At 32.1% G+C, this 24,080-nt stretch overlaps 1 protein-coding gene and 1 long non-coding RNA gene across 6 annotated transcripts; both read right to left on the minus strand.

Moving 5' to 3' along the window:
* Window positions 1-868: 868 nt before the first annotated feature.
* LOC106779187 (disease resistance protein RPS2-like) lies at window positions 869-6,422 on the minus strand. 2 transcript variants are annotated; one of them, XM_022776483.1, is made up of 6 exons: window positions 6,391-6,422; window positions 4,755-4,818; window positions 4,161-4,445; window positions 1,851-2,610; window positions 1,428-1,501; window positions 869-1,285 (listed from the first exon to the last, which is right to left on the minus strand). In XM_022776483.1, the coding sequence occupies exons 1-5, from the start codon at window positions 6,399-6,401 to the stop codon at window positions 1,491-1,493; spliced, it is 1,131 nt and encodes a 376-aa protein (XP_022632204.1). In that variant the 5' UTR covers window positions 6,402-6,422; the 3' UTR covers window positions 869-1,285; window positions 1,428-1,490. The 2 variants fall into 2 exon arrangements, with proteins under 2 accessions (XP_022632204.1, XP_022632203.1); XM_022776482.1 differs by lacking the exons at window positions 4,161-4,445; window positions 4,755-4,818; window positions 6,391-6,422 and adding an exon at window positions 2,797-3,608 and having other exon boundaries at window positions 1,435-1,501.
* Window positions 6,423-19,363: 12,941 nt separating this feature from the next.
* Window positions 19,364-22,690, minus strand: LOC106779192. 4 transcript variants are annotated; one of them, XR_002666339.1, is made up of 5 exons: window positions 21,682-22,690; window positions 21,519-21,600; window positions 20,888-21,014; window positions 20,370-20,443; window positions 19,364-19,806 (listed from the first exon to the last, which is right to left on the minus strand). It is a non-coding gene; the product is annotated as an uncharacterized LOC106779192 (long non-coding RNA). The 4 variants fall into 4 exon arrangements; XR_002666340.1 differs by having other exon boundaries at window positions 20,888-20,963; window positions 21,519-22,690; XR_002666337.1 differs by having other exon boundaries at window positions 21,519-22,690.
* Between the last annotated feature and the right edge of the window lie 1,390 nt (window positions 22,691-24,080).

A 24,080-nucleotide genomic window follows, 5' to 3' on the forward strand; every position in this document is an offset into this window, starting at 1 on the left:
CTTAAACCAGGACCATTCGTTAAACGCATACTCTCGCTGAGCGAATCCAGATATTTCTCGCACAACGACCCATCTCGCCGTGCGAATAAACTCCCAATGGTACTGGACCGCAACCCCTCACATAGTGCCCCAACTCGTTATGCGAAAGTCCAGACAGTAGCCCAGACCCCACAAACACTCGTTGTGCGCCCCCTTCACTATTCTAATAACTCTGGTAATGATCCTAGACCACAAATTGTCGCTCAACACACAAATTCGCTGTGTGAATCATCAAACAGAGAGTAAACCCCCCTCAACCATTCGCACAACGTACCTACTCGTTGTGCGAATCAACAAACAGAGAGCTAGTCCTCATGACCATTCGTTGAGCGACCCAATTCGCTCAGCTAGACTGCATAATTCTGCAACACGAATTCTGCAAAATTATGCAATTAAAACCATATTTACCATTTCTAACTATTTTTCCCAACTTCTAACTCTCTTAATTTGTGTTATATACCTAATTATACTTAACCAATGCTATCTAAACACTTCTAACCTTAGTCTAAACAATTAGACTCAAGATCTCACTAAAAAACTTACAAAAACTCAACTTAGAGGTTCAAATTGAATTCTACCATTTGTGGCATAATTCTAAGCCACTTAGGGACTCTAACAAGTCTCAATTGACTTACCTAAACTCCTCAAATTTACCATTTGCACGCAGAATCCCTGTCTCACATTTTCACTAGTTCACTTCCTCATAATTGAGTTCCAAATCAAGTTGAACTCTCCCTAGTCACCACCAGACATTCACACTTCATATTTCTGCTATTTTGATTGCTAGAACAACTCACAATTCAATTATAACTAACTCTGAATACCTCTGCTCAGTTTACAACACTTCTCTCATAATTTCCTTAGCCAAAACCCCATTTTTAGACAAAATGACTTACAATCAACATCAACCATTTCTTTCCCCCAATTCAATCATCATACTAACTTCACAAACACTAATTTACAAGTCATTAACACATACAAACAGATTTAACATGTTCTATATCATTCATCATTACACAAAACATCATTTAGATCATTATCATCAAAGTACGATTAGATTCTCACTTTCTCAACATCTTCATTCTTACACATAAATCACAACACATACAAAACACACTTCTTTCAACAAAAATCAAAATTTTAAAATAAAGATTCTAGCTTCCCTTACCTTACACCGACGATACACAACTTTAACTCCTCTAAACACTCCGTCGATCACTTGTGGTACAAGGAACTTCTAGAAAACCTACAAGTTACCGATTGATGATTGAAGAACAACCTTAGAATCACCAACAAACTAAGAATTTAAACAGAGGAGCACTTGATTCATGCAAAACAAAATTGTTCTACATAATCAAAACCCTAAAGGCTAAGAAAAAGAGGTTTACCACTTACTTGCTCGATTCAACAAATTGATTGATTGAAGAGGTTGCCCTTGATGCCAGGATCACCTAGACACTTCCTGATCGTTGAACAGATGACTTAAGGTCAAGAACCTTTAGAGAGAAGTGAGAGAAAGCAAATAGGATAGTGTTTTAGAGAGATAGAGGAAATTAAGATAATGAACCGAGTGTTAGAAACTTATATTTATATTATAAGACTATTTTAATATAAAATACTCGGTCTCATTATTTTAATACATCTGTCTACTCTAATACTCTATTTTCTAGGTTCTTACAAAAACAATATAATAATATAAACGAAATATATATATATATATATATATATATATATATATATATATATATATATAATAATTATTATTATATTATAATATTTAAATATGTATGCATAATATTAATGGTTAGTACCTGGATTGTTGTTCATATAGGATATGGTGTTATTCAAGCTTCCGAACCAGAGTTTTTTAGTATATGTTACATAAATTGATCTTAAAAATGGTGTGACGAGGATGCCTGTTGAAAATGTTTCCATTTTTGGAATATTCCTTACTCTTACTGTGTTCAACTTAGGCCAATATATAATTTTACTTTGCCTGTAAAATCTTAGCAACATTGGAAGATCCTTCAATACAAGATATTGTAGTTCAGGAAAAATGACAGAAACATTTCCATCTTCAAATATATCATTAGACATGACCTCTTCCATTTTATCACATTTACACAATTTGAGTATCTTGAGTTTTCTAAGATTTTTGATGGAAGAAAGTGAGAATAAACTTTGAAGGCTATGACAATGGACAATGTAAAGTGACACCAAATTTGGAAAAAATGAAACCTGAGGTTCCNTATTCCAGACATACTTCAATTTGATTAAGTTAATCAATGATAAGACCTCTAGTCGAGGAAGTATTTCAGGAGTGTTATGGTCAAGATTGTCATCTTCAAGATCAAATACCTCTGCCAATATTTCACATTTGTCCAAAGTAATTTTTTTCAAATTCTTGAATTTCAAGATCACACCAAAAGATATAGCACTCAACAATTTGTTGTTGTTGGTCAAACTTAGATCTTCAAGTTCACAAAATGACTCAGATAGATAATTGGAATGCCAAAGCTTCTCTACATCCATATTTATAATATGAAGTTCCTTTAATTTTTCCACTAAAAGCTGCAAGAAACATATGATAATTTAAGGTTATGGAGTTAGATAATTTAAAAAACTAAGGGAATGAACTATATTGTTTGAGTAAACAAAGAAAATTTGATAATTTTGCATAATTCCATGGCATACACATATATATCAAATGACAAAAAGAGTTAAACATGTGATAAATAGTTTGTAGTTGAAACTTACTGAACTTGGAAAGAAATAATTTGTCGTAGATGATTCTGTAAGAGATTTGGGATCTTCAACAAACGATCTCAAAGCAGAACAATTTGCTATTTTTAATGTTTGTAAGGATGGAAATTCAGATGTATAGGGAAAGAGAACAAAGAGCTTTGATAGGTTTTCAAGAGATATATCCTTCAATTCATGAAATGTGAGTTTCTCTCTCCTTTTTTCTTCTTCTTCTTTAATCAAAATAATGTTCTTTAATGTCTCACAATCAGAAATTTCCAGATTTGTTAGTTTTAATGGCACTTGTAACGAATGAAGAGACTTACATTGCTTCACTCGTAGAATTTTCAGATTTTGATAAAACTTGGAAATTTGTTTGTTGACAATGCAAGTTAACTTTGGAAGATGAATCAAAGCTAGTTCAGATAGTTGTTGTAGAAGTTGTGTGGAATAAGGTATTTCTTCATGAATGTTGAATATGATTTTTAATTCCTTACAATGACTGACAAAGAGTTTCTTCAAGTTCATCAACTCTTGTAATGTCTTAGAGGAGATGACACAAACCATGTTGTCATAACTGTCAAACACAATCTCATTCAATTCAAAAAAAGACTCCCCATCAGTTGTAAACATTTCATGTGAATCTGCAAATCCGGTCGTGAGTTTTGTCAATAATGGACATGTTTCTATCATCAAAGATTTTAGACTTGGGAATTCTAAATGACCATTGTAGATTTGTGTCAACTTTGGGAGAAACTTAAACTCCAATTTACTCAATGATGGAAAGTTAGTTCTTGGACCACCTGCATAATTATATTGATAATCCCTAAAAATAGTATATAAGGCTTCACATTTTTCTATAATTAATTCCTTAAGTTGGTGAAGCTTCTCCACCGGATACTCTTCAAATATATATTTGAGAGAGGAAACATGTATGATGTGTAAAATTTGTAGGTTTCCAAGGTCAACAAATTCTGGATTGTCATGAAACCAAATATACTTTAAGTTGACTTTTATTAATTTTAGTTCCTTTAGCTGTGTGAAAATTTTGCCATATTCAGTCCCTCTTCCAGAACAAAAATAATATAGTGAGCAGTCTTGAATGTTGATAACTTGGAGTTTGTGTGACCTCCTTGATAATATATTAAGAAAATCCTCCAATCTTTCTTCACAGTTATTTACATGAAGAATTTGAAGGTTGGTGAAATGGGAACTTTGAAGATTATTGAATATCTCATATAACTCTCGATTGTTAGATATACTGTAATTAGTAATGAGTGAGAGTTTGTCATCCTGCATTAATTTTTTATTGTTACATAAAAAAAATATATGTTGTATGTGTTATTGTGATAAATAATGGTTGAGAGAGAAGAACTCACCAATAATTCAAAAAGATATGAAAGCTTGGTCTGAGGGTCAATTTGCTCTTCATTTTCTGTTATTAGAATCGATTTTAACTCTGATTCTTTTATCATTCCCAAACCAAACTTCTTCACTTTGGGACAGTCCTTCAAAACCACATTGTCTAAGGATGACCATTTAAGAGTTTCTCCTGAAGAAAAGCTTCTTAGATTCGGTAAATCTTGAAGATGCACTTTCTTCATTTCGCATAATTCAACTGTTATTGCAGCTCTTCCTTCCTTCGGAAGATCCTCACTTTTCCGCTGTCCATAAATATTAAAACTTTAAATGATTAAAACAATTTCAAATATTAAAACTTTATTCACTTTTGTGTCAGTATATCAAAATTGTTACACTGTCTAAGTAAGTACTACAGTATATTTAAATAAAAAAATAATAATTTGATAACTAATACAATCAAATAATAATTTTGTTATAATAAGAATACGATAATATATAAAAAGATTATTGATAAAAATAAATGAAATTGAAATTGTTAATATATTATTTTGTTTTTAGATGTATTATGTGTAGTAATGTGTGAGCTTGCTTAGCTAATCACAAATTCTCACCCTTATAATAAATGCGGCCTCCCTGTCCCAGCCCATAATTTCCAGTGCAAGATCTTTCCCCCATCTTCAAATCAAAGAATAAAAATTTAATTAGTAATTTAACTTTTATTATTTTTGTAAATATTGAAAGGAAAAATATACCTTTAGAATTCGAATAAACTTAATGAATATTCAACAATAATTAAGAGAAAAAATAAAAATTTATATAATAAAAAGAAATAAATTATTTGAATGAAACGAAACCTAATTAATATCTAGTTATAATTCAAATACTCTATTTATTTTATCAAAAAGATATCGTATATACTAGAAGAAATATATCTATGTGTCTAGTTTTATATTATGATAAAAGAAAAAAAAACTGAATTACTAAAGTAAATTATAAAAATATATCATAAGTAAATAATTTTTATGATTTTATTGTTATAATTAACTAAATTTCAAAAGAAAATTATAAAATATAAATGATAAAATTTGTCTAATTAAAATATAATATGAAAGAAAATTATCAAATAGTGTATCTCCTTATTTAGTAATGCATATTTACGATATCAATTTTATATAATAATAATTAAAATAAAAAGTATTATTAAATTTATAAAAATATGATCATAAATAATTTTTTTTATGATTTTACTGTGGATAGTTTTTCCTTTTATCCTGAATAGTTAATTAAGTTTTAAAAATAATTCCAAAACCTAAGAGTTTACAGAGAATAGAGCTAAAAGAAAAGAATCTTTATGAATAGTAAACATTAACAGCCCCAATAGAACAGCCTATAACTTTCATTCTATTCTGTCGTGTCCTTGAATTAGAAAAGTATGAAATTTGTGCTTTATTCCTATTTTTCTATTCTAAATATTAATTAAATATTTTTTAAAGAAAAATACAAATACATACAAAAAAATAATGCTATTAATGATTCAGTGTAAAAACTGACACATTTTATTTTTAATAAAAAATATTAAGAAAGAAATTTAAATGTTAAAAAAAATAACAAAAATAATAATTACATAAATATCAAAATAATTATAAAAAAATTAAAAAATTAAACATAATTACAATTTTATAAAAACTATAACATATTAATTTTGTAAATGTTTTGAAAGGAAAACAAAACCTTTAGAATCAGAGTAAACTTAATGGATCATGAACAAATCGAATAATTAAGAGAGAAAATAAATTTTTATATAGTAAAAGAAATTATTTTAATGAAAGGAAACTAATATCTAAAAATAACAAGGTGAATAAGTTTTTTATATGACTTAATAAATAAAATAAAATTATTTTAATAATTTAAATTAGAATTGGACATGATATTAAGCAGGCTTATAAATGTATGTCTCGTCTTTATATGAAATTTAAAAAAAAAATAAAATTAAGTAACAATATTTTATTAGCCTCAAGGCTTATGTAAAATATATCTCTTATCGATTGAAAATTTTAATTATATTTTACTTTCTATCATTGTTAGCAGGGAAAATGAGCAGTGTGTAATATAATAACAAGGGGATAAAAAAGTTATCTCGTGATTATTTGTTGTGGAGAAATATAATACAAATTGAAATACATTATTTATATGAAAGATGATAATTTTAAAATTGTAAAGTTTAGAAATATCAAATGTTATAATTACCTGCGCCACATTTTCTTTGCTTTTGAAATGCAGAAGAAGTATAAACAGACAAATGTAGAAGAAAAATGAACATGTATTTATATCTCCACTTAAGAAGAAAAGGTTGTATTCTTTTCTTTCAATGTTAATGTTCCTCTCATATACCTTTTACTAATTCCTAACTTAAATCCAACGCCAGAATAACAATATGTGAGTGTTCCACACAAAACGTAAGGCATTTCTTTTTAGTGAGACTCACTTTTTTCTTAAATAATGATTGAAAGATCATAATATTTTAATAATTTCTTTATAATAGATTATGTGTCATTATTTTATTGATTTGTATTTTATATATTTGAAACAGATTAATCAAAACAATTTTACAAAAGTTGTCAATAAAAAATTGTTAAAGATACAATTTTTTTTATTATCTAACGCAGTTTCACTTAAAACTATATCATACTATATCATAATATAGACGGCCAATAAGACCCCAGCCTGTATGCACCACTTAATCCATGTTAGAGAAATAGTATAGAGTAGTCCAAAAAGGCAAAGAATAAAAGAAAAAGAAGCTCATCTCATATTTTACAAAAATGTCACTTTTACAACATTTTTTATGAAATTTTAAACAAAGTACAAATACAGATGATTTTAATCAATTTCAGAAGACATAATTTATATTAAGAATTTCTCCCATTTCTCATAAACCATAAGTATTTTTTTCAGAGTATTCATCTCTCTTCTTTATCTAGCAATAGAATTATTTTCATCTTCCTTATTTTCATTGCGCCATTTAAAATGATTGTATCCTTGAAAATCTTCATTTCCACTTTGATGTTTGTTAAAATAGAATGTCTCAATTTTTCACACCAAGAGGAGGTGAATTGGTGAAATATAAAAATAAAAGCTTTTAAAATCTTTCACAAAAAGTGATGCCTTTTTACCTTTCTTGAATCGTAAGGTAAAAGATTTTTAATGTAGCGGAAACTTAATCGAATAAGTTTCAATTATAAAAGAGAGTAAGGATCAGAAAATTCAAACACTACATTTTTATACTGGTTCGACCAACCTTTCTACATCCAGTGTCCTTCCAACCACAAGAAGCAAATGCACTATAATGATCAAAATTTTTACAACAAGGTTTTTACAGAAGACCTCACGTCAAAAATGTAAAACACCTCTCTAACACTCTAATCAAAATATAGGCAATACATAACAAGAACAACGACAATAATCTCCTTTCCTGCCGTCTAACCCCTTTGAGGCACCCTCAAAGTCAAGAACACACACGTTCTTCTTCCTGTAATCACAACAGGGAACTCAAACCAATCTTCAAAAGATTGCAGAATCTGATTGCGTAATAACACCCAAATGTGCAGATTGATCAGCCTTTAATACACAACAATCTTGCTCTTCAAGAAATCACTAGTTGTTGATCACCACGGTCAATCTTGTTTCTTGGAGCTTTTCCCCTCTTTTTGTAGGATCACAGCTTTCTGTAAAAGATATGAAAATGTTAGAATAACAAAAGTTCCTACAGAATTCAAATCTACGTCAATTTATAGTTAAACACATATCAGACACAATTTAATCGACTTAGCCACTGATGTAATCGAATACAACAATTTTTTTATAACAATTAGCAGCAAACACAGCAATTAATTGAATACGCAATTAATGCAGTCGACTATCATTTAATGCTTGGTCAATACAGCACACATGCATTAACAGATTTTCAAAAAAATAACTAACTTAATCGAATATAGCACGCATGCAATCGATTAAACAACAATGCTAAGCATACGTTTGAAAAAAATTTCTCTTTTAAAAATCTCACAGGACACTTGAAAAGGGTTTGTGCAAATACATGAGTTTTAATTGATTCATCCCATAATGTAATCGACTTAAAATTGTTGTTTTGCCACACATTTAAAGTTTAACATAAGTGCTTGTGGTTTTCCTTTTCTATAAACATATGTCATGCATTCACATATAAAAACACATATGGAACACAATGATATGCAATGAACAACACAATCATGTTCTCAAATATGCTGTAAATAGATTTAACACATTGATCAAAAGCATATAGCATGTAAACATAGAACATGTAACACAGATGTGTTATTAATTATGTGTTGTCATCATCAAAAATAGATATTACTGAGATTGTGGGTTAAGCTAAACCTGTGCTCCCCCTATCAACAATCTCAACAATGTTCAAATGTCCAACCATAACAACCATTTCATTAACACTAAATAAATTTACCCCCAATAAAAATATAAAACCACACATCAAACCATGTAATTAGGTCAACCCCAAAATTGTTTCCCACCGTTCTTAACAGTGTTGGCCACTCTCAAGATTGTAATCCCCACAATGACATATTTGTGTTTCAACCAATCCTCTGGATGAACCACCACGAGAGGTCCCCCAGAAGCAAGACGAACAACATTGATTCCATGACATTACTATTAGAAAGTGGATTTAAGCCTAACTCAACCCCACAAAACCAGCTTGTAAGGTGAGATTTGCACCCACTTATATATTATAATTTATCCTTATCTCTAGTCGATGTGGACTTCCAACACACCCCCTTCACGCCGAGGTATAGACATCTCGAGCGTAAGAGTAGAATTAATGGGTGGTCCAATAGTGTCTCGACAACGGGTGGAAAGAAATGCCTACATATATCACGCTACAATAGGCTCTAACCTGGCTTTGATACCATATTAAGAAGTAGACTTTAAGCCTAACTCAACCTCACAAAAACGGCTTGTAATGTGAGGTTTGCACCCACTTATATATTATAATTTGACCTTATCTCTAGTCGATGTGGACTTCCAACAATTACAACTTCAACCAACTCACAACGACAGAAGAACACTTTGTGAAGCAACTTGAAATGAGAGAACAACACTTCGTGAACGAACTCACAACGAAAGAAGAACACTTTGTGAAGCAACTCGCAACGAGAGAAGAGCACTTTGTGAACTAAGTCCCAACTCACAACGATAGAAGAACAAGCTTCAAACTTCACTTAGGGCAACCTACACGTTTCTCTTGTAAAAGGACACGTTAAGAACAACATTGCACAGTACATTTAGACATTTTTACTTGTTACAAATGTGTTTTACCACATTGTTAACTCTTTGGCAAGCATACCAAATCGTTCTAAGTAATAAACCAGTAAGACCGAATATTGTATCCCAAGAGACTCGTATAACACTTTACTATCGTATAATTATCTAACTAATTTAGACTAAAGAATGATTCCCTTTAATGTGAATTTAGTGCAACGAAAATAAACATAAAGCATAAGTAATGAATTGAACTTCTTGGGATTAAAACACTAGGAAATGAGATGATTAGAAATGATATGGAATGGAGATGTTGGAGAATTATTAGAAATGATAGGGGGAGCATCATATTCTTCAATGGTCTCTAAGAATTTTTTTTTTTTATGTATCTCTTAAGCACTTTCTTTCCATGTTACTTGTATTGTCATTTTTTGCTAATGCCCAAAGGGGGAGAGTAACTAGAAAATAGTTTCTTGTTGTGCATCATCAAACAAGGGGGAGATTGTTGATAGAGGGAGCTATGTACAGTTGAACCCATATCTCACATATGTGTTTTTTTATTATGACAAAAGAAATGTTTTATAGTTTCTTGCACAAGAAAATGACAAAACAGTTGCTTGATTATATTTGTGTTTGTGCTTGAACTAATTGTTTTATGCATTCATTGATTAAGAATGAATCATTGATTGAAACACTTTGCACATTGCATGTCTGCATGAAATAATCGATTAACTGTTTGATTAATTTGTTAAAATTCATCACATATCAGTATATGTTCATCAAAGGCAAAGCAATCAAGTTTTAACCAATTACATTATGTGTATAATCGGTTAAAACTCGTTGTTATGCCAGTACATGATTATTAGGTGCATTGATGTGTTTTGAATGGAAAAAGTTTTCAAAATTGCATAAGTATGGAACTTAACCGATTATGTTATTTTCCTAATTAGTTAAAATGCGTTTTATGTGAAAACTTTTTTCTTGAAAAGCCATAACTGTCAATAACGGTCATATTTTGAATGTTGTGGTGTGTATGAAATGTTTAATCGATTGCATGCACTTTTAATCTGTTAAATCTTGTGCAAATGTAAAACTAGTAAAGTTAAAGGAAAAGCTTAATCGATTACATTAATTGTTTAATCGATTAAAATGCATCAGAGTTCCAAACTCTATAAATAGATGCATTGCTCTCTGCAGTTCTCCTTTACATTGTTCTCTCTATCACTTCTCCTTTACATTGCTCTCATTCTTGTTTGATTGCATTTCAAGAAAAATTTAAAGATTTCAAAAAGCTTTTTAAAAAACAATTTTTTAAAGGAAAAAACAAATTCACCCCTCTTGGTTGAGAGTATCAATTACAATAATTAGTTTTAAATTGTAATAATTAGTCTTTATTAGCTAATTTTTGTATATTTACTTTCCCTTTATTTAGTTTAATAGTTAGTACTAAATATCAATTATTATAATTGATATTATAATAATTGATACTAAATTGGTGGAGTTTATTGCCTTAACTCTTTCCAACTACGTTATCAATTTGTATATTTATACTACTGTAATCCAATGATAGAATCAATTCATTCAAATACTTTTCTATATAGTATTAGCCTAACACGATCCTCTTCGTTTTTTTTATCTTCTTCAACACAGGACGTCGCTCCTTCCTTTCTTTTTGCCTCCCATGGCCAACGACAACTCTTCATCTATTAGCAACCCTCATGAGCCATTAAAACCTTTCACTTGCATCACCCTCAGCAGTGTCACCAAGCTTCTACCCTCAAATTACCTCACTTGGAAACTTCAAGTTGAAGCTCTTCTTGATGGCTATGATCTTCTCAAATATCTAGATGGATCCTTTCCTACGCCGCCGATGATGGTCTCCACCACCGTTGAACCTCCAACTCCGAATCCTTCTTATCAAACCTGGTGTCGACGGGACCGTCTTATATACGGTGTTCTCCTCACCACTCTCTCCACTGAAGTGGCATCCCTGGTGTCTTCTCCAGCGCACTTATGCCAAGGCATCTTGCAGCCACCTCAAGCAATTAAAAGAGCGTCTCCACACAGCGTCCAAAGGTACCCAATCCATCACCACCTACATGCATTCTCTGAAGCAAATTGCAGATCTCCTTGCCTCACTTGGCTCTCCTGTCTCCGTTGAAGACATGACTGACCATGTCTTGTGTGGCCTCGACGACGGTTATAGAGCTGTCATTGACGGCGTCAATGCAAGGGACACTGCCATTCTTTTTTATGACCTCCTCGAGAAGCTTCTCATTCAAGAACTCTCCCTTGTTGTTGCTCAACGACAGGTTCCTGCTCCCATGACAACCTTGAATGCACAGGCTCGTCCCAACCATTATGATAAAACTCGACCTGGGCAATTTTCTGCATCATCAACTTCACACCCTGGCAATCGCAAACCGTTTCTTGGTCGTTATCAGTGGTGCAATGTCAAGGGCCATGTCCTGTCTCAGTGTCACACCTTCAAGTAGCAGCACCCTGGTGTCCCGATGCCTCCTCATTCCTTGCTAACCCTAAACAGGTTCAGGTTCATACTGCAACTGCTGGCACTTCTCAAAATAATTTTCTGGTTGACAGTGGAGCGACGCATCATGTCACCAATGATCTTGACAATCTAGTGCTTCATCGTCCGTACACGGATCCATACTCATTGTTTAAGGGTAACGGTTCAGGTTTAAACATCACTCATTCTGGAACACTTTTACTTAATGATTTGTCGCTCTCCCACACTTTGTGTGTTCCTTCCATGCAACAGAAAATCCTTTTTGTCTCTCAACTCACCAAACAAACTAACTCTATTGTTGTTTTCTTGCCAAACTCTTTTTATGTTAAGAACTTGCAGACAGGTCAAACAACCCATAATGGCTCATGTGCGGATGGACTCTATCTCTAGCCAGCCAACTCTCTGTTAGTCCACTCTGTTCGCACAAACTCCTCTGCTTCATGGAACCATAGACTTGGGCTTCCCTCCTCTTCTATCTTCACATTTATTCAGCAGCATTTTTCTTTGGGTTCAAATAAATTCCAACAATCAGATTGCAACTCATGTCAAACTAATAAAAGTCATAAACTTCCTTTCCATGAATCCACTTTTAAATCATCTTATCCTTTGGAAATAATTTTCTCTAATGTATGGACTTCTCCTGTTTTATCAATTGGTGGTCTTCGCTACTATTGCATGTTTGTAGATCATTTTACTCGTTATATTTGGCTATATCTGATAAAACGTAAATCTGATGTGCAAACTCTGTTTCCCCAATTTAAGTCGCTTGTTGAAAATTTCTTTCATCGCAACATCAAAATTCTTTACATGGATAATGGTGACGAATATATTGGTCTTCTTCCGTTTTTAAGCACTCATGGAATAAGTCATCACACCACCCCACCTCATACACTTGAACACAATGGAATTTCCGAATGTCGGAATCGGCACATTGCCGAAACTGGTCTCTCTCTTCTCCACCACTCAGGTTTGCCCCTCACATATTGACCCCACGCCATGACAACAGCCGCCTATCTCATAAATCATCTCCCAACACCAATTCTTAGGTACCAGTCACCTTATTCCAAATTACTCAAAATTAGTTTGGATTATCATAAGTTAAAGTGTTTTGATTGTTTGTGTTTTCCCTAGATTAAACCATATTTTAACCATAAACTTGCACCAAAGTTTGCTATGTGTGTTTTTGTAGGTTACTCGGCTGATCAACATGCATACTTGTGTCTCAATCCAACCACAGGGAGGATCTACACCTCTCACCATCTCAAGTTCAGATTATCAATTATAATAATTAGTTTTAAATTGTAATAATTAATTTTTATTAACTAATTTTTGTATATTTACTTTCCCTTTCTTTAGTTTAATTGTTAGTACTTAATATAATTATTATAATTTAATTATAATAATTGATATTTAGTACTAACAATTAAACTAAATAAAAGAAAAGTAAATATAAAAAAATAGTTAATAAAAACAAATTATTACAATTTAAAATTAATTATTATAATAAATTAATTATTATAATTGATATATTGACTTAACTTTTTCTACAAAATATATGATAGGCTCCCTATCATACCATTTTCATGTATTTTAGTGACAAGTTGGTTTTTTTTCTTGTTTTTTATATAATAATTCTTTAGACTCAAAATATTCATTGAATCATTTCCTCACACACAAGTCATTTCATAGAGGTTGAAGTTACACGTGATGATATTTTCGAAATAGATATTCTTCGGTTTTGTCTCGTATAGGTTTTATATACCTATATTATAGTTTTTATATTTGATTACTCGTGAGTTGGAATTGTTTTTAATATATAAATAATTATTCATATATAAGATTAATGTTAGGTTAATGATTCATTAATTTTTGAATTAGAATATATTAATAACTATATAATTGTATTTTATGATATATCAATTTATTCTAATCATCATATTAATATAGAATCAAAGTAATCCTTGGTTCAATTATTGTAGCTAAACTCATTAATAAACAACATGAATCATGATATTAACGTGTGATATGAAAATTTTAAGTCATGTGATCTAATTTAACTTGAAAAGAATAATGTATTGATGATCAATCAATGATAATGATTCCAATACAAATTATTAGAATCCTTGATTAAAAAAAAAACTATCAATTATTGAAACTTGAATATATCATGTTAAATTATTCAAACTAAAAGCGGAAGTATGCCTTAATTGTTTAATTCGTAATGATGATGAAGAGCAGAATGATTTTACTAACAAACACTACTTTCTTGAAAGAACCGTTTAACCATTTCTCTGTTGGAAAATGATACGTGAACAACAGATTTGGACAACATTTAGATACGGTACATGTGTCTAAATGGTATTGGTCCATGCGAAAATTAAATTTAAAATAAAATATTGACGTGGCAAGCTTCTGGCACACATTTTGAAAGTGGGATTTTCGTTTCATTTGCGAAATCGGAAGGAGAGAGCACATCTGAACGAACGAGAGAGAAGCTGAGTCACCACCGTCGTTTAGTTGTCGAGCTAAGCAGCCAGCACTGTCGCCGGAGAGCCACCGTTCATCGGAAGAGGTGTCTTCCCTCCACCAGCCACCCAGTCTTGACGTAGTGCCGCTCGCGAATGTGCAACCACCATCGGCTAGTTCTCGTGCTAACGACCTACCACTGTCGCCTGAGAGCCACCGTCAATTGGAAGAGGTGTCTTCCCTCCACCCAGCCACCCAGTCCCGCCGTAGTGCCGCTTCATTGCCGGCGTAAAAAGGGCAAACCCTAGACGCTGTTGCTCCGTCGTCGTGTTGTCTCCTCCCAGCCCACCGTTCCGCCGCCGTTCCAAGACAAAATATTGACATTTTCTTCAGTCCTTCCAACCACCCAGTACCATCGGAGTGTCGCCGGAGCTCCGCCGTAGTGCCGCCGGAGTACGTCGATAAAAAGGTATTTTCTTCCCTTTTTTCCTCAGATTCAAATTTTATATCTATCTCTTGAAATTTTATATTATGCATTTGGTTCAACCTTTGTCTACATTATTGATGAAGAGACAAGTCAAAATAGAACACCTTACCCTTTAATTGAAGAGAAGCCCTTGTTTGAGGATTAGGGGTCTGCATCGGAAGAGAAGCTGGTCTCGAGGGTTTCCTTTCTAGTTTCTGTTATAAAAGAACATTTGGAAGGCAAATTTCATATTGTAAACTAGTATGCATTTTCTCTATTTAATTTAATAATACAGATAGGGTATTTAAATTGCTTTTGGGAGAAGTAAAAGTTTGATCTTTCAAATTGAGAATTTTAGTTTGCAAGAAAGGAAACTGACCAATCAGGGAAAACGAAGAATGAATCATTAACTGGACTTGCTGATTATAAAAAAGAAAAATGAGAATGAGATATTTTTTTCAAGAATATGGTGGTTGATCCATTTATATGTGCTTGATTTTAAAATAAATAGATTTTTGTTCATGATCTTGTTAGAGTATTTCTCTGTGTTTCTAATTAATGGAGGGTCGTTGCAGGATTCATCTGATGGTGTTGTTGTTACTCCTAGGATTGCTGCAGTGGCTACTAGACTGAGCCTATTAGCTTTTTGAGGTTAATCCTAAGTTATCAGTGACATTTTATTCTCTTTCCAACTTAGTTTTTAGTCAATTATTTGTCGCAAAACATGTTTTATTGCTCCACCACATAATCATCATCATGAATTTGTTTTCTTAATAATGTTATTTATCATTAAATCACATTTTATGATGATTAATTGAATGAGCACAGAACACAGTTCGAAAAGTATTGACAGTCCTATTTTCCATTGTTTGCAGGGTTGTTCTTCTGGCACTTCACATGCCTCCATCATATCACTTGGGTAATAATTAGTTTTTTTTCTTCTCTAAACTTTAAAAGGAAAAATATGGCATTTTTCTATGTATTTTTTAATAAATTTCAACAAATAATATTAATAATATATTAAAAAGTAACGCAATGGAAGATGAAGCAAGTGGAGGCACATCTTTTTTTTTTAGAATGATGGCACTGAAACAACAGTACCCTATTTGTAGGGGAGAAAAGTGTACGATTAAATCAAATTATAATTTTAATGTTTTTACAGGTTTTAAGGTGCTAAAAAAAATTTAATAAATTTAGTCTAAAATTGTTTATTTTTGTTATAGAAGAAATTAAAATGGGAGAGAAATATAAATTTGTGGGGTTAGTGGAGCTGAAAAGCAACTTTTGAAATAGAAGGGGATGAGGAGTTGAACAGTTATTTTCCTGGGAAAGTTATGCAGAAGATGTGAAAAGTGAATTTATTCTATTGTTGAACGTGTGAGAGCACAACAACCCTTAGACAGGTATATCCAAATTATCCAATACTCTTTTTATTCATCCATTCACCTTATATGGCCCATCTACCTTTAAATCATGCCCTCGCATTAATTGGGCTACATAGCACAAATCTCATTATTAACTTTACAAATGTATTAGCATCTTATTAGTGGATAATTTTGACTTTATTAACCTAACTTACTTGTTTATTAACCTGACTTTATTAGCACAACTGTCAAAAGGTTTTTATCATTATTGTGATCCTTGATCTTGGAAGTTCTGGCCGATGAGGCCATAATCATTATGGTGCAGTTTTACTGAGCTCCGAAACCATGTAAACTTTTTTGTTATTTTATATTGTTGTAGTACATTTGGATATCTTGATTTCATTTGAGGTTTTAAAATGTCTTTTTTTTCTGACAATTATATATTATGTGTTGTAGGAGACTGGCTCTGCATTGGTTATTCTTGCTGTTGTTATGTTCTTTCTTGCAATTGTTGGATTCTGTACGTTTCTTTTATCCTGTTTTAATACTTGTTTCTTCTGTCTCTATGATAAGGATATTTGTCGTCTCATGTGATTGTTTTTGTGGTCACAACTTTCTGAGTATTATCAATATTTAGTTTGCAAGGTCTTGTATACTTGTAAGTTAAACTAGTTAAGCATTTTTCTAATCTTTTTTTATTTTTTGACTTTGTAATTCTCAATCGTTACTTTTGGAATAAGTATTTAGTTATAGTAATTAAAGTTGCACAAATAGAAAATTAAGTAACCTAGAATAAACATACGGCCAAAATATTCCCTCAGTTTTTAGTGGCTAAAGCTATTATTATATATTCAATGGTATTGTTGTTGATGGATTTTTATAGTGGCTAAAGCTATTATTATATATTCAATAGTTTTTTGTCTTAAATGAACAAGTTTGGAGAGACCAAATGCTTTAGCATATGTGGTGCAGTCTCTAGAGTTCATTTTGAAGATAGTGTGTTGGAAGCTTTATTAATGTTTATTAATCTTGGTGGTTTGAAAAACCTTTTATCATTGGAAATGGTTTTGACAACTTAGATTAATAAATTTGTTTATTATGAATATATATTAAAATTGTGGTTGTTGAATAGGTAACACATTGTAATATTAATGTAATTGTTAAAGAATAAGAAGGTTGGTTGAGTTAATTGAGTTAACTGAGTTAATCATTATTTATTACATGATTGAAGGTTGATTTTGTATTTTGGTTGGATTGACAATTAGCATGAGGATAATGCATCCTTGTCTTAACAAAATGTTATTAGACATGATACTCATTTTTGTGAGGTTGAAAGATGTATTTAGAAGTCAAGGAACCCTTGTGTGCAAAACTGATAACATAAGTATCCACTTATTGCAACTAAAGTCTTACTAAAAATATACAACTTATATTTCATATTTTGAAGACAAATTTTAGACTTAAGGTGTTTGTTTTCATCATTATGCTTCATTGTTGGTGTAAAATAATTTGTTCTTACTTGGAAGTGATTATTTTATTACTTTAAAAGAATAAAAGATATTAAGAATGTAATGATTAAATATTTAATTAATTTAAATTACATAGTTTATTTCTATTATTGTTGTAAGTTTAATTTATTTAAAAGCTCAACAAAAAATTGCTATACAAGATTTTAATACATGTTCCAGATAAATTATTGTTGAATATTATAATAAATGTTATATTGGAAGGCTTTTAATTTTTTTTATTTATTTAAACATATTAAATGAAGTTAAGTTAAAAATAATTTAGTTAAAGTAAAACAATGGTCTAAATTTGTATTTTCATCATTTAGGAGTGCCTAATTTGTATTTTCATCATTTTTTTCAATTACAAACACGTGGCAAAAGATCCATATTTATTCAAACCCATGGTACAAGAAAACTAGTGGTACCACAGGCTAAATAAATGGGTACTTCGGGCGAGGTTTTTGTACATAAAAGTCAACTGTGAACATGATAGTCATTTAGGAGAGCCTAGTTTGCTTTCAATCATTTTTTCCACTTAGAAGTAATTTGGAACCAATTTTCATACAATTTATGAACAAACACGTGTCAAAAGATCCATATTTATTCAAACCCATGGTGTAGTAAAACTAGTGGTACCACAGGCTAAATAAGTGGGTACTTCAGGTGAGGTTTTTGCACAGAAAGGTCAACTGTGAACATTACATTCATTTTTTAGTGCCTAATTTATTTGTCATCGTTTTTTCCACTTAGAAGTAATTTGGAACCAATTTTCATACAATTTCTGAACAAACACGTGATAAAAGATCCATATTTATTCAAACCCATGGTGTAGGAAAACTAGTGGTACCACAGGCTAAATAAGTGGATATTTCACGTGAGGTTTTTGTACAGAAAGGTCAACTGTGAAAATGATAGTCATTTAGGAGTGCCTAATTTGTTTTTCATCATTTTTTTCACTTACAAGTACTTTGGAACCAATTTTCATACAATTTCTGAACAAACACGTGGCAAAAGATCCTTATTTATTCAAACCCATGGTGTAGGAAAACTAGTGGTACCATAAGTGGGTACTTCAAGTGAGATTTTTGTACAGAAAGGTCAACTGTGAACATGATAGTCATTTAGGAGAGTCTAATTTGTTTTTTATCATTTTTTCCATTTAAAAGTAATTTGGACCAATTTTCATACAATTTCTAAACAAACACGTGTAGAAAGATCCATATTTATTCAAACTCATGGTGCAGTAAAACTAGTGGTACCACAAGCTAAATAAATGGATACTTCAGGTGAAGTTTTTGCACAGAAAGGTCAACTGTAAATATTACATTCATTTTTAAGTGCCTAATTTATTTGTCATCATTTTTTCCACTTAAAAATAATTTGAAACCAATTTTTATACAAATTTTTTAACAAATACGTGGTAAAATAACCATATTTACCACTTGAAAAAACTTAATTGCCACTTTAAATATGGCATTCCCTTCTTAAAATTTCCTACAACATCAACAAAATTGAAATCAACAATGATAGCAGATAGCTCATAGCTATCAATCAATAAATATAAAATTCAAAAGCACATTGAACGTTTACCACCAGTGCAGAAAATACACTAAAACAAATAAAAGTAAGAAATATTAGATTTAGCTTTTTACCCTTAAGCAAATACATTAACATCATAGTATTCTACCCTTAAGCAACTGTTGTGAGGAAGCTAATAGAAACCAACTAGTATAACAGCTAGAACATTTCAATCCTAATTCATAACCTAATTTTTAGTTCTCCTCTTATAAATTATAAGAGACCTATCAGTTGCCCATGAAAAGAACCTAATTTTCATATTTCTTTCTACAAACAATATTTCATAAATCTTGACATATTTCTACAAACAATCTTTGCAAAAATCACTATTGTCAAAAATATCTACAAAATGCCTAAATCTTGCAACACTTGATTCCTTTGCACATTAGCGACATCCAAAATCCATTGACAAATATATTGCTCCCTAAACTGTTGCAGTTCATCCTGCAAAAACAAAAATGCACAACATTTCAATAAAATGAAACATTTATATGAAAGGTCATGGGTAATTGGGAGAAACAACTACAAAAAATAAAATTTCTCAACATATGTACAAATAATCATCAACAAAATCTTAAAGTACATTGTATGAAATGTAATTGCACTAACAAATTCGACATTAACAAAATACCATGAAGCAAATTGTTACGCAGTTATGCAGGTACTATAAGCTTTCCTTCTTTGTAATAGAATCTATTTCAACAACTTAAAGAATAGAAGAAGAAAAAAATCAAGCAACCTCAAAGAAAAGTGAGACAAATTCTAAGATAATATATTCATATGTACAATAATCATATAAACTATATACTATGAAGTTTCAAATTCAAGTGCACAAGTCTCGTTACTATTAACTTCTAGGACTAACTCTTGATTATGAATCAGTATTTTCAACTCCACCAGTACCTACCTTCAACATCAATAATATATAAATATTGAAGAGCAAACAAAAAGAAATATATAAAATTCAAATTTGGTTTTGGATAAAATAGGTATATAGTGAATTATACCCATAAAATCTTAGCCTTCTGGTTGGATTCCCTCTTCCAAAAGAACCGGACAAATGGTTTCCAAACGGAAACAACTACGCGTGCAAAATATGAAATTAAAGTTAAAAACAAATATAAAAACTAAAATAAATAAAATATCTACCTATAGAAATTAAATTACTAATGAACTAAACTACTAATTAAGTCTATCTTAAATTATCTCAATTAAGTCTACATATTTCTTCTCACAAATCTTCTCTTTCCTAATTGTTTTTGTGTTATCACTCTCTTGAACCTTCAAACTACAGTCACGTAGACTAATTTAGATATCTTAAAATATATTAAAAAATTAATATATGAAGATCACTAATATGACTTAGTTGTCGAATACATAGAAGATGTGAAATACGCAATTAACAATAACATGGGTAGTTGAGAGAACAAGAGTTTCCACAAGAATCAATAACAGAAGATTCAAAAGGTGGATAATAAGAAGTAAATAAGAATAATAAATGTAGTAGGAATTAAATTACTCTCACCTGTTATTATGTCTCTTTTTCTCTCTCTTCTATGCCTTGCCCAAGGGAATCTAATTCTCCTGTTCTTCCTAGGAAACTTTTCTCTTCGAATCAATATCAATCAAAAATTTATTTTGTTTTGCAGACCCTTCAAAATCAACTTAAATGGATGTGTATGAATGGCTTAATGCAAAGAAAACAACAAAAAGAAACTAAATGCCTAACTGATATGCTTAAAATCATAAATTTAGAATTTTTATTCTAATGAAAGCACTGCAAAGAGAATTCTCTTCACTATATGCAATTTAAAATGGACCTATCAATTCTAAATGATGCAGTGAAATTGCATATTTCATAAACATTCATACGGAGTTCTACAATCTAATTCATCCAAAACAAAGACAATAAAGTACTTCAGTAGATATGAACTTAAGAAATCCTAGCTGGGCAAAAAAAGGGTCTTCAAAAGGATCAATAGTTCCTAACAAGCTCTATAGTTCCTAACAGTTTACAACTTTGCAGACGTTAAGGATCAATCTCATAAAAAATTGAACAATGCAAATCCCATAAATTTCTGGTATGACGTCAATTCTTATATTAAAGTTCACAAGCAGTCAGTTACAAGTCAACCAAGAAGCTAAGGGTTGCTTACCCATTTGCCCGGGCAAAGGGAGCGGTAGTATTTAACAAATTTCTCACATTCACCAGAGTTATCACCCTTTGCTGCCAGGCATCTGTTATTAAAACCAATATTAAGTAAAAGATTATATGTAACACTTTCGCAGAAACCAAATAGCCAATGTCAGGCAATCCACCTATGAAACTCTATGTAGCGGGTGAAACAGTGTGTGGTTTCGATCTTAACTGGTTCATTCCGGTTTCGAAATTTTCTACTTAAGTCCTACAGTATTAAGAATGTATAACTGGATTCCAGCGCCTGCCAATAGAAGTTGGCTTCGTGAATTCGGTTAATTTTTTTTCTGAAACCGTGGATGTCAATCAAATTAAACAACTCCTAATTTGCCTTCTAAATGCTCTTTTATAACAGAAACAAGAAAGGAAACCAAGGAAACCCGAGACCAGGTTCTCTTCCGATGCAGACCCCTGATCCTCGAACAAGGGCTTCTCTTCAATTAAAGGGTAAGGTGTTCTATTTTGACTCGTCTCTTCATCAACAATGTAGACAAAGGTTGAACCAAATGCATAATATAAAATTTTAAGAGATAGATATAAAATTTGAAATGCAGATCAAGAAGGAGTGTTGCAAGAAAGAAAGACACAATTATTCATCATCTATCTGAGGAAAAGAGGGAAGAAAATACTTTTTTATATACGTACTCTGGCGGCACTGTGGCGGAGCTCCGGCGACACTCCGACGGTACTGGGTGGTTGGGTGGACTGAAGAAAATGTCAATATTTTGTCTTGGAACGGCGGCAGAACGGTGGGCTGGGAGGAGACAACACGACGGCGGAGCAACCGCGTCTAGGGTTTGCCCTTTTTACACCGGCAATGAAGCGGCACTGCAGCGGGACTGGGTGGCTGGGTGGAGGGAAGACACCTCTTCCGATTGACTGTGGCTCTCCGGCGACGGTGGTGGGTCGTTAGCACGAGAACTAGCCGACGGTGATCGCACGTTCGCAAGCAGCACTGCGTCGGGACTGGGTGGCTAGGTGGAGGGAAGACACCTCTTCCGATGAACTGTGACTCTCCGGCGACGGTGCTAGCTGCTTAGCTCGACAACTAAACGACCGTAGTGGCTCGATCGGAAGCTTCTCTCTCGTTACGTTCGTTCAGATGCGCTCTCTCCTTCAGATTTCGCAAATGAAACGAAAAACCCAATTTCAAAATGTGCGCCAAAAGCTTGCCACGTCAATATTTTATTTTAAATTCAATTTTCGCGTAGACCAATACCGTTTAGACACGTGTACCGTGTATAAATGTTCTGTTGTTCAGGTATCATTTCCTTCTTTGTTTCTTACTGATAATACAATGTCAGAATATAAAAGAAAATAATACGATTTAAAAATTTAATCTATTTATTAATATAAAAAATATTTTTAATATTTCTTTTGTCATTACAAAATAAAATTATCCTAATGTTCTTAATATCTTTAAAATAATGCATATATAAGATGAATGTTACATTAAAATAATATAAGGTGTGGATGGCGTTCTCCCTATGACTCATGGAAATCTCCCATCACCGGCGACGTTGTCTCCGGCGCCACCAAAGACCTTGGCGGCACCGCCATGGATGGTCGTGGCCACCTCATTTGGCTGGAATTCCGTCCATTAGAATCAGGATAAGTAAGGTCTTTCAATTCTCTATTATTTATGTGTTTATTTATTTTTCTGTATGAAAGAGAGAGTGAGAGTGAAAAGCACTTAGGAGAATTTAGAACAATAAAAAAGAAAATTACATATGAGTGATCTTAAATAAGGTGTAAATATGCCAAAATGATTTATGAAATTCAAGTATTAGATTTATCTTTTTAAAAGTCTGATTTCATCAATTAGTTTGTTATTTCATATTTAAGTTATAAAATAGGATTGACCTTTCTCCACATTAATACATAATTTTACTAATTGTTTCGGTATGAGGTCGAGTCACCAATTCCCTTCACAATTTCTACTGTTTATTGTCCGTCTGAATCCCGCTTCTCCTTCGTCCAAGTCTATCCGGGAAGGTATCTGTTAAAGACACTCTGATGCTTAAGTCAATTTTAAAGTCCGTTCGATAATCAGAACTCAGTATTAAATGCACAATCAATGAATCTACTTACCTCCTACCTTTGACCTCTATATATAGTGGTGGTTATGGGCCTAAGATTAGTGAAACCTTAATCAAAGCCCAACCACAGCCTAATAACCCTTAATCCTGACTTACCTTAATCTAGTTTGTTATACCTTATCTTTTGACCTGTCTTTCCATTCTGACCGTCTGGCCCATGGCATCATTGGGAGTCGACCGTACCATGATCGCCCGGTCTCCCAGTACACTAATAATTGTTTTTATTACTATTTTCACTAGTACTATTTATTTCAACTATTACCATTATTATTTGTTTCGGTATGAATTTCTGGGACCGAAAGGACTGACCTGGGTGACGTGGCACTTTTGCCTTGTGCTGCTTGATTTGGCTTTGTCGTTCACTTTTCCTTGTTCTCCGACCGTTCGTTCCTCTTTAGCCTTGATGTCCGTTGATCTTCAAG

This window comes from Vigna radiata, unplaced genomic scaffold (genome assembly GCF_000741045.1).
Source record: "Vigna radiata var. radiata cultivar VC1973A unplaced genomic scaffold, Vradiata_ver6 scaffold_351, whole genome shotgun sequence".
Taxonomy (NCBI): Eukaryota; Viridiplantae; Streptophyta; class Magnoliopsida; order Fabales; family Fabaceae; genus Vigna; species Vigna radiata.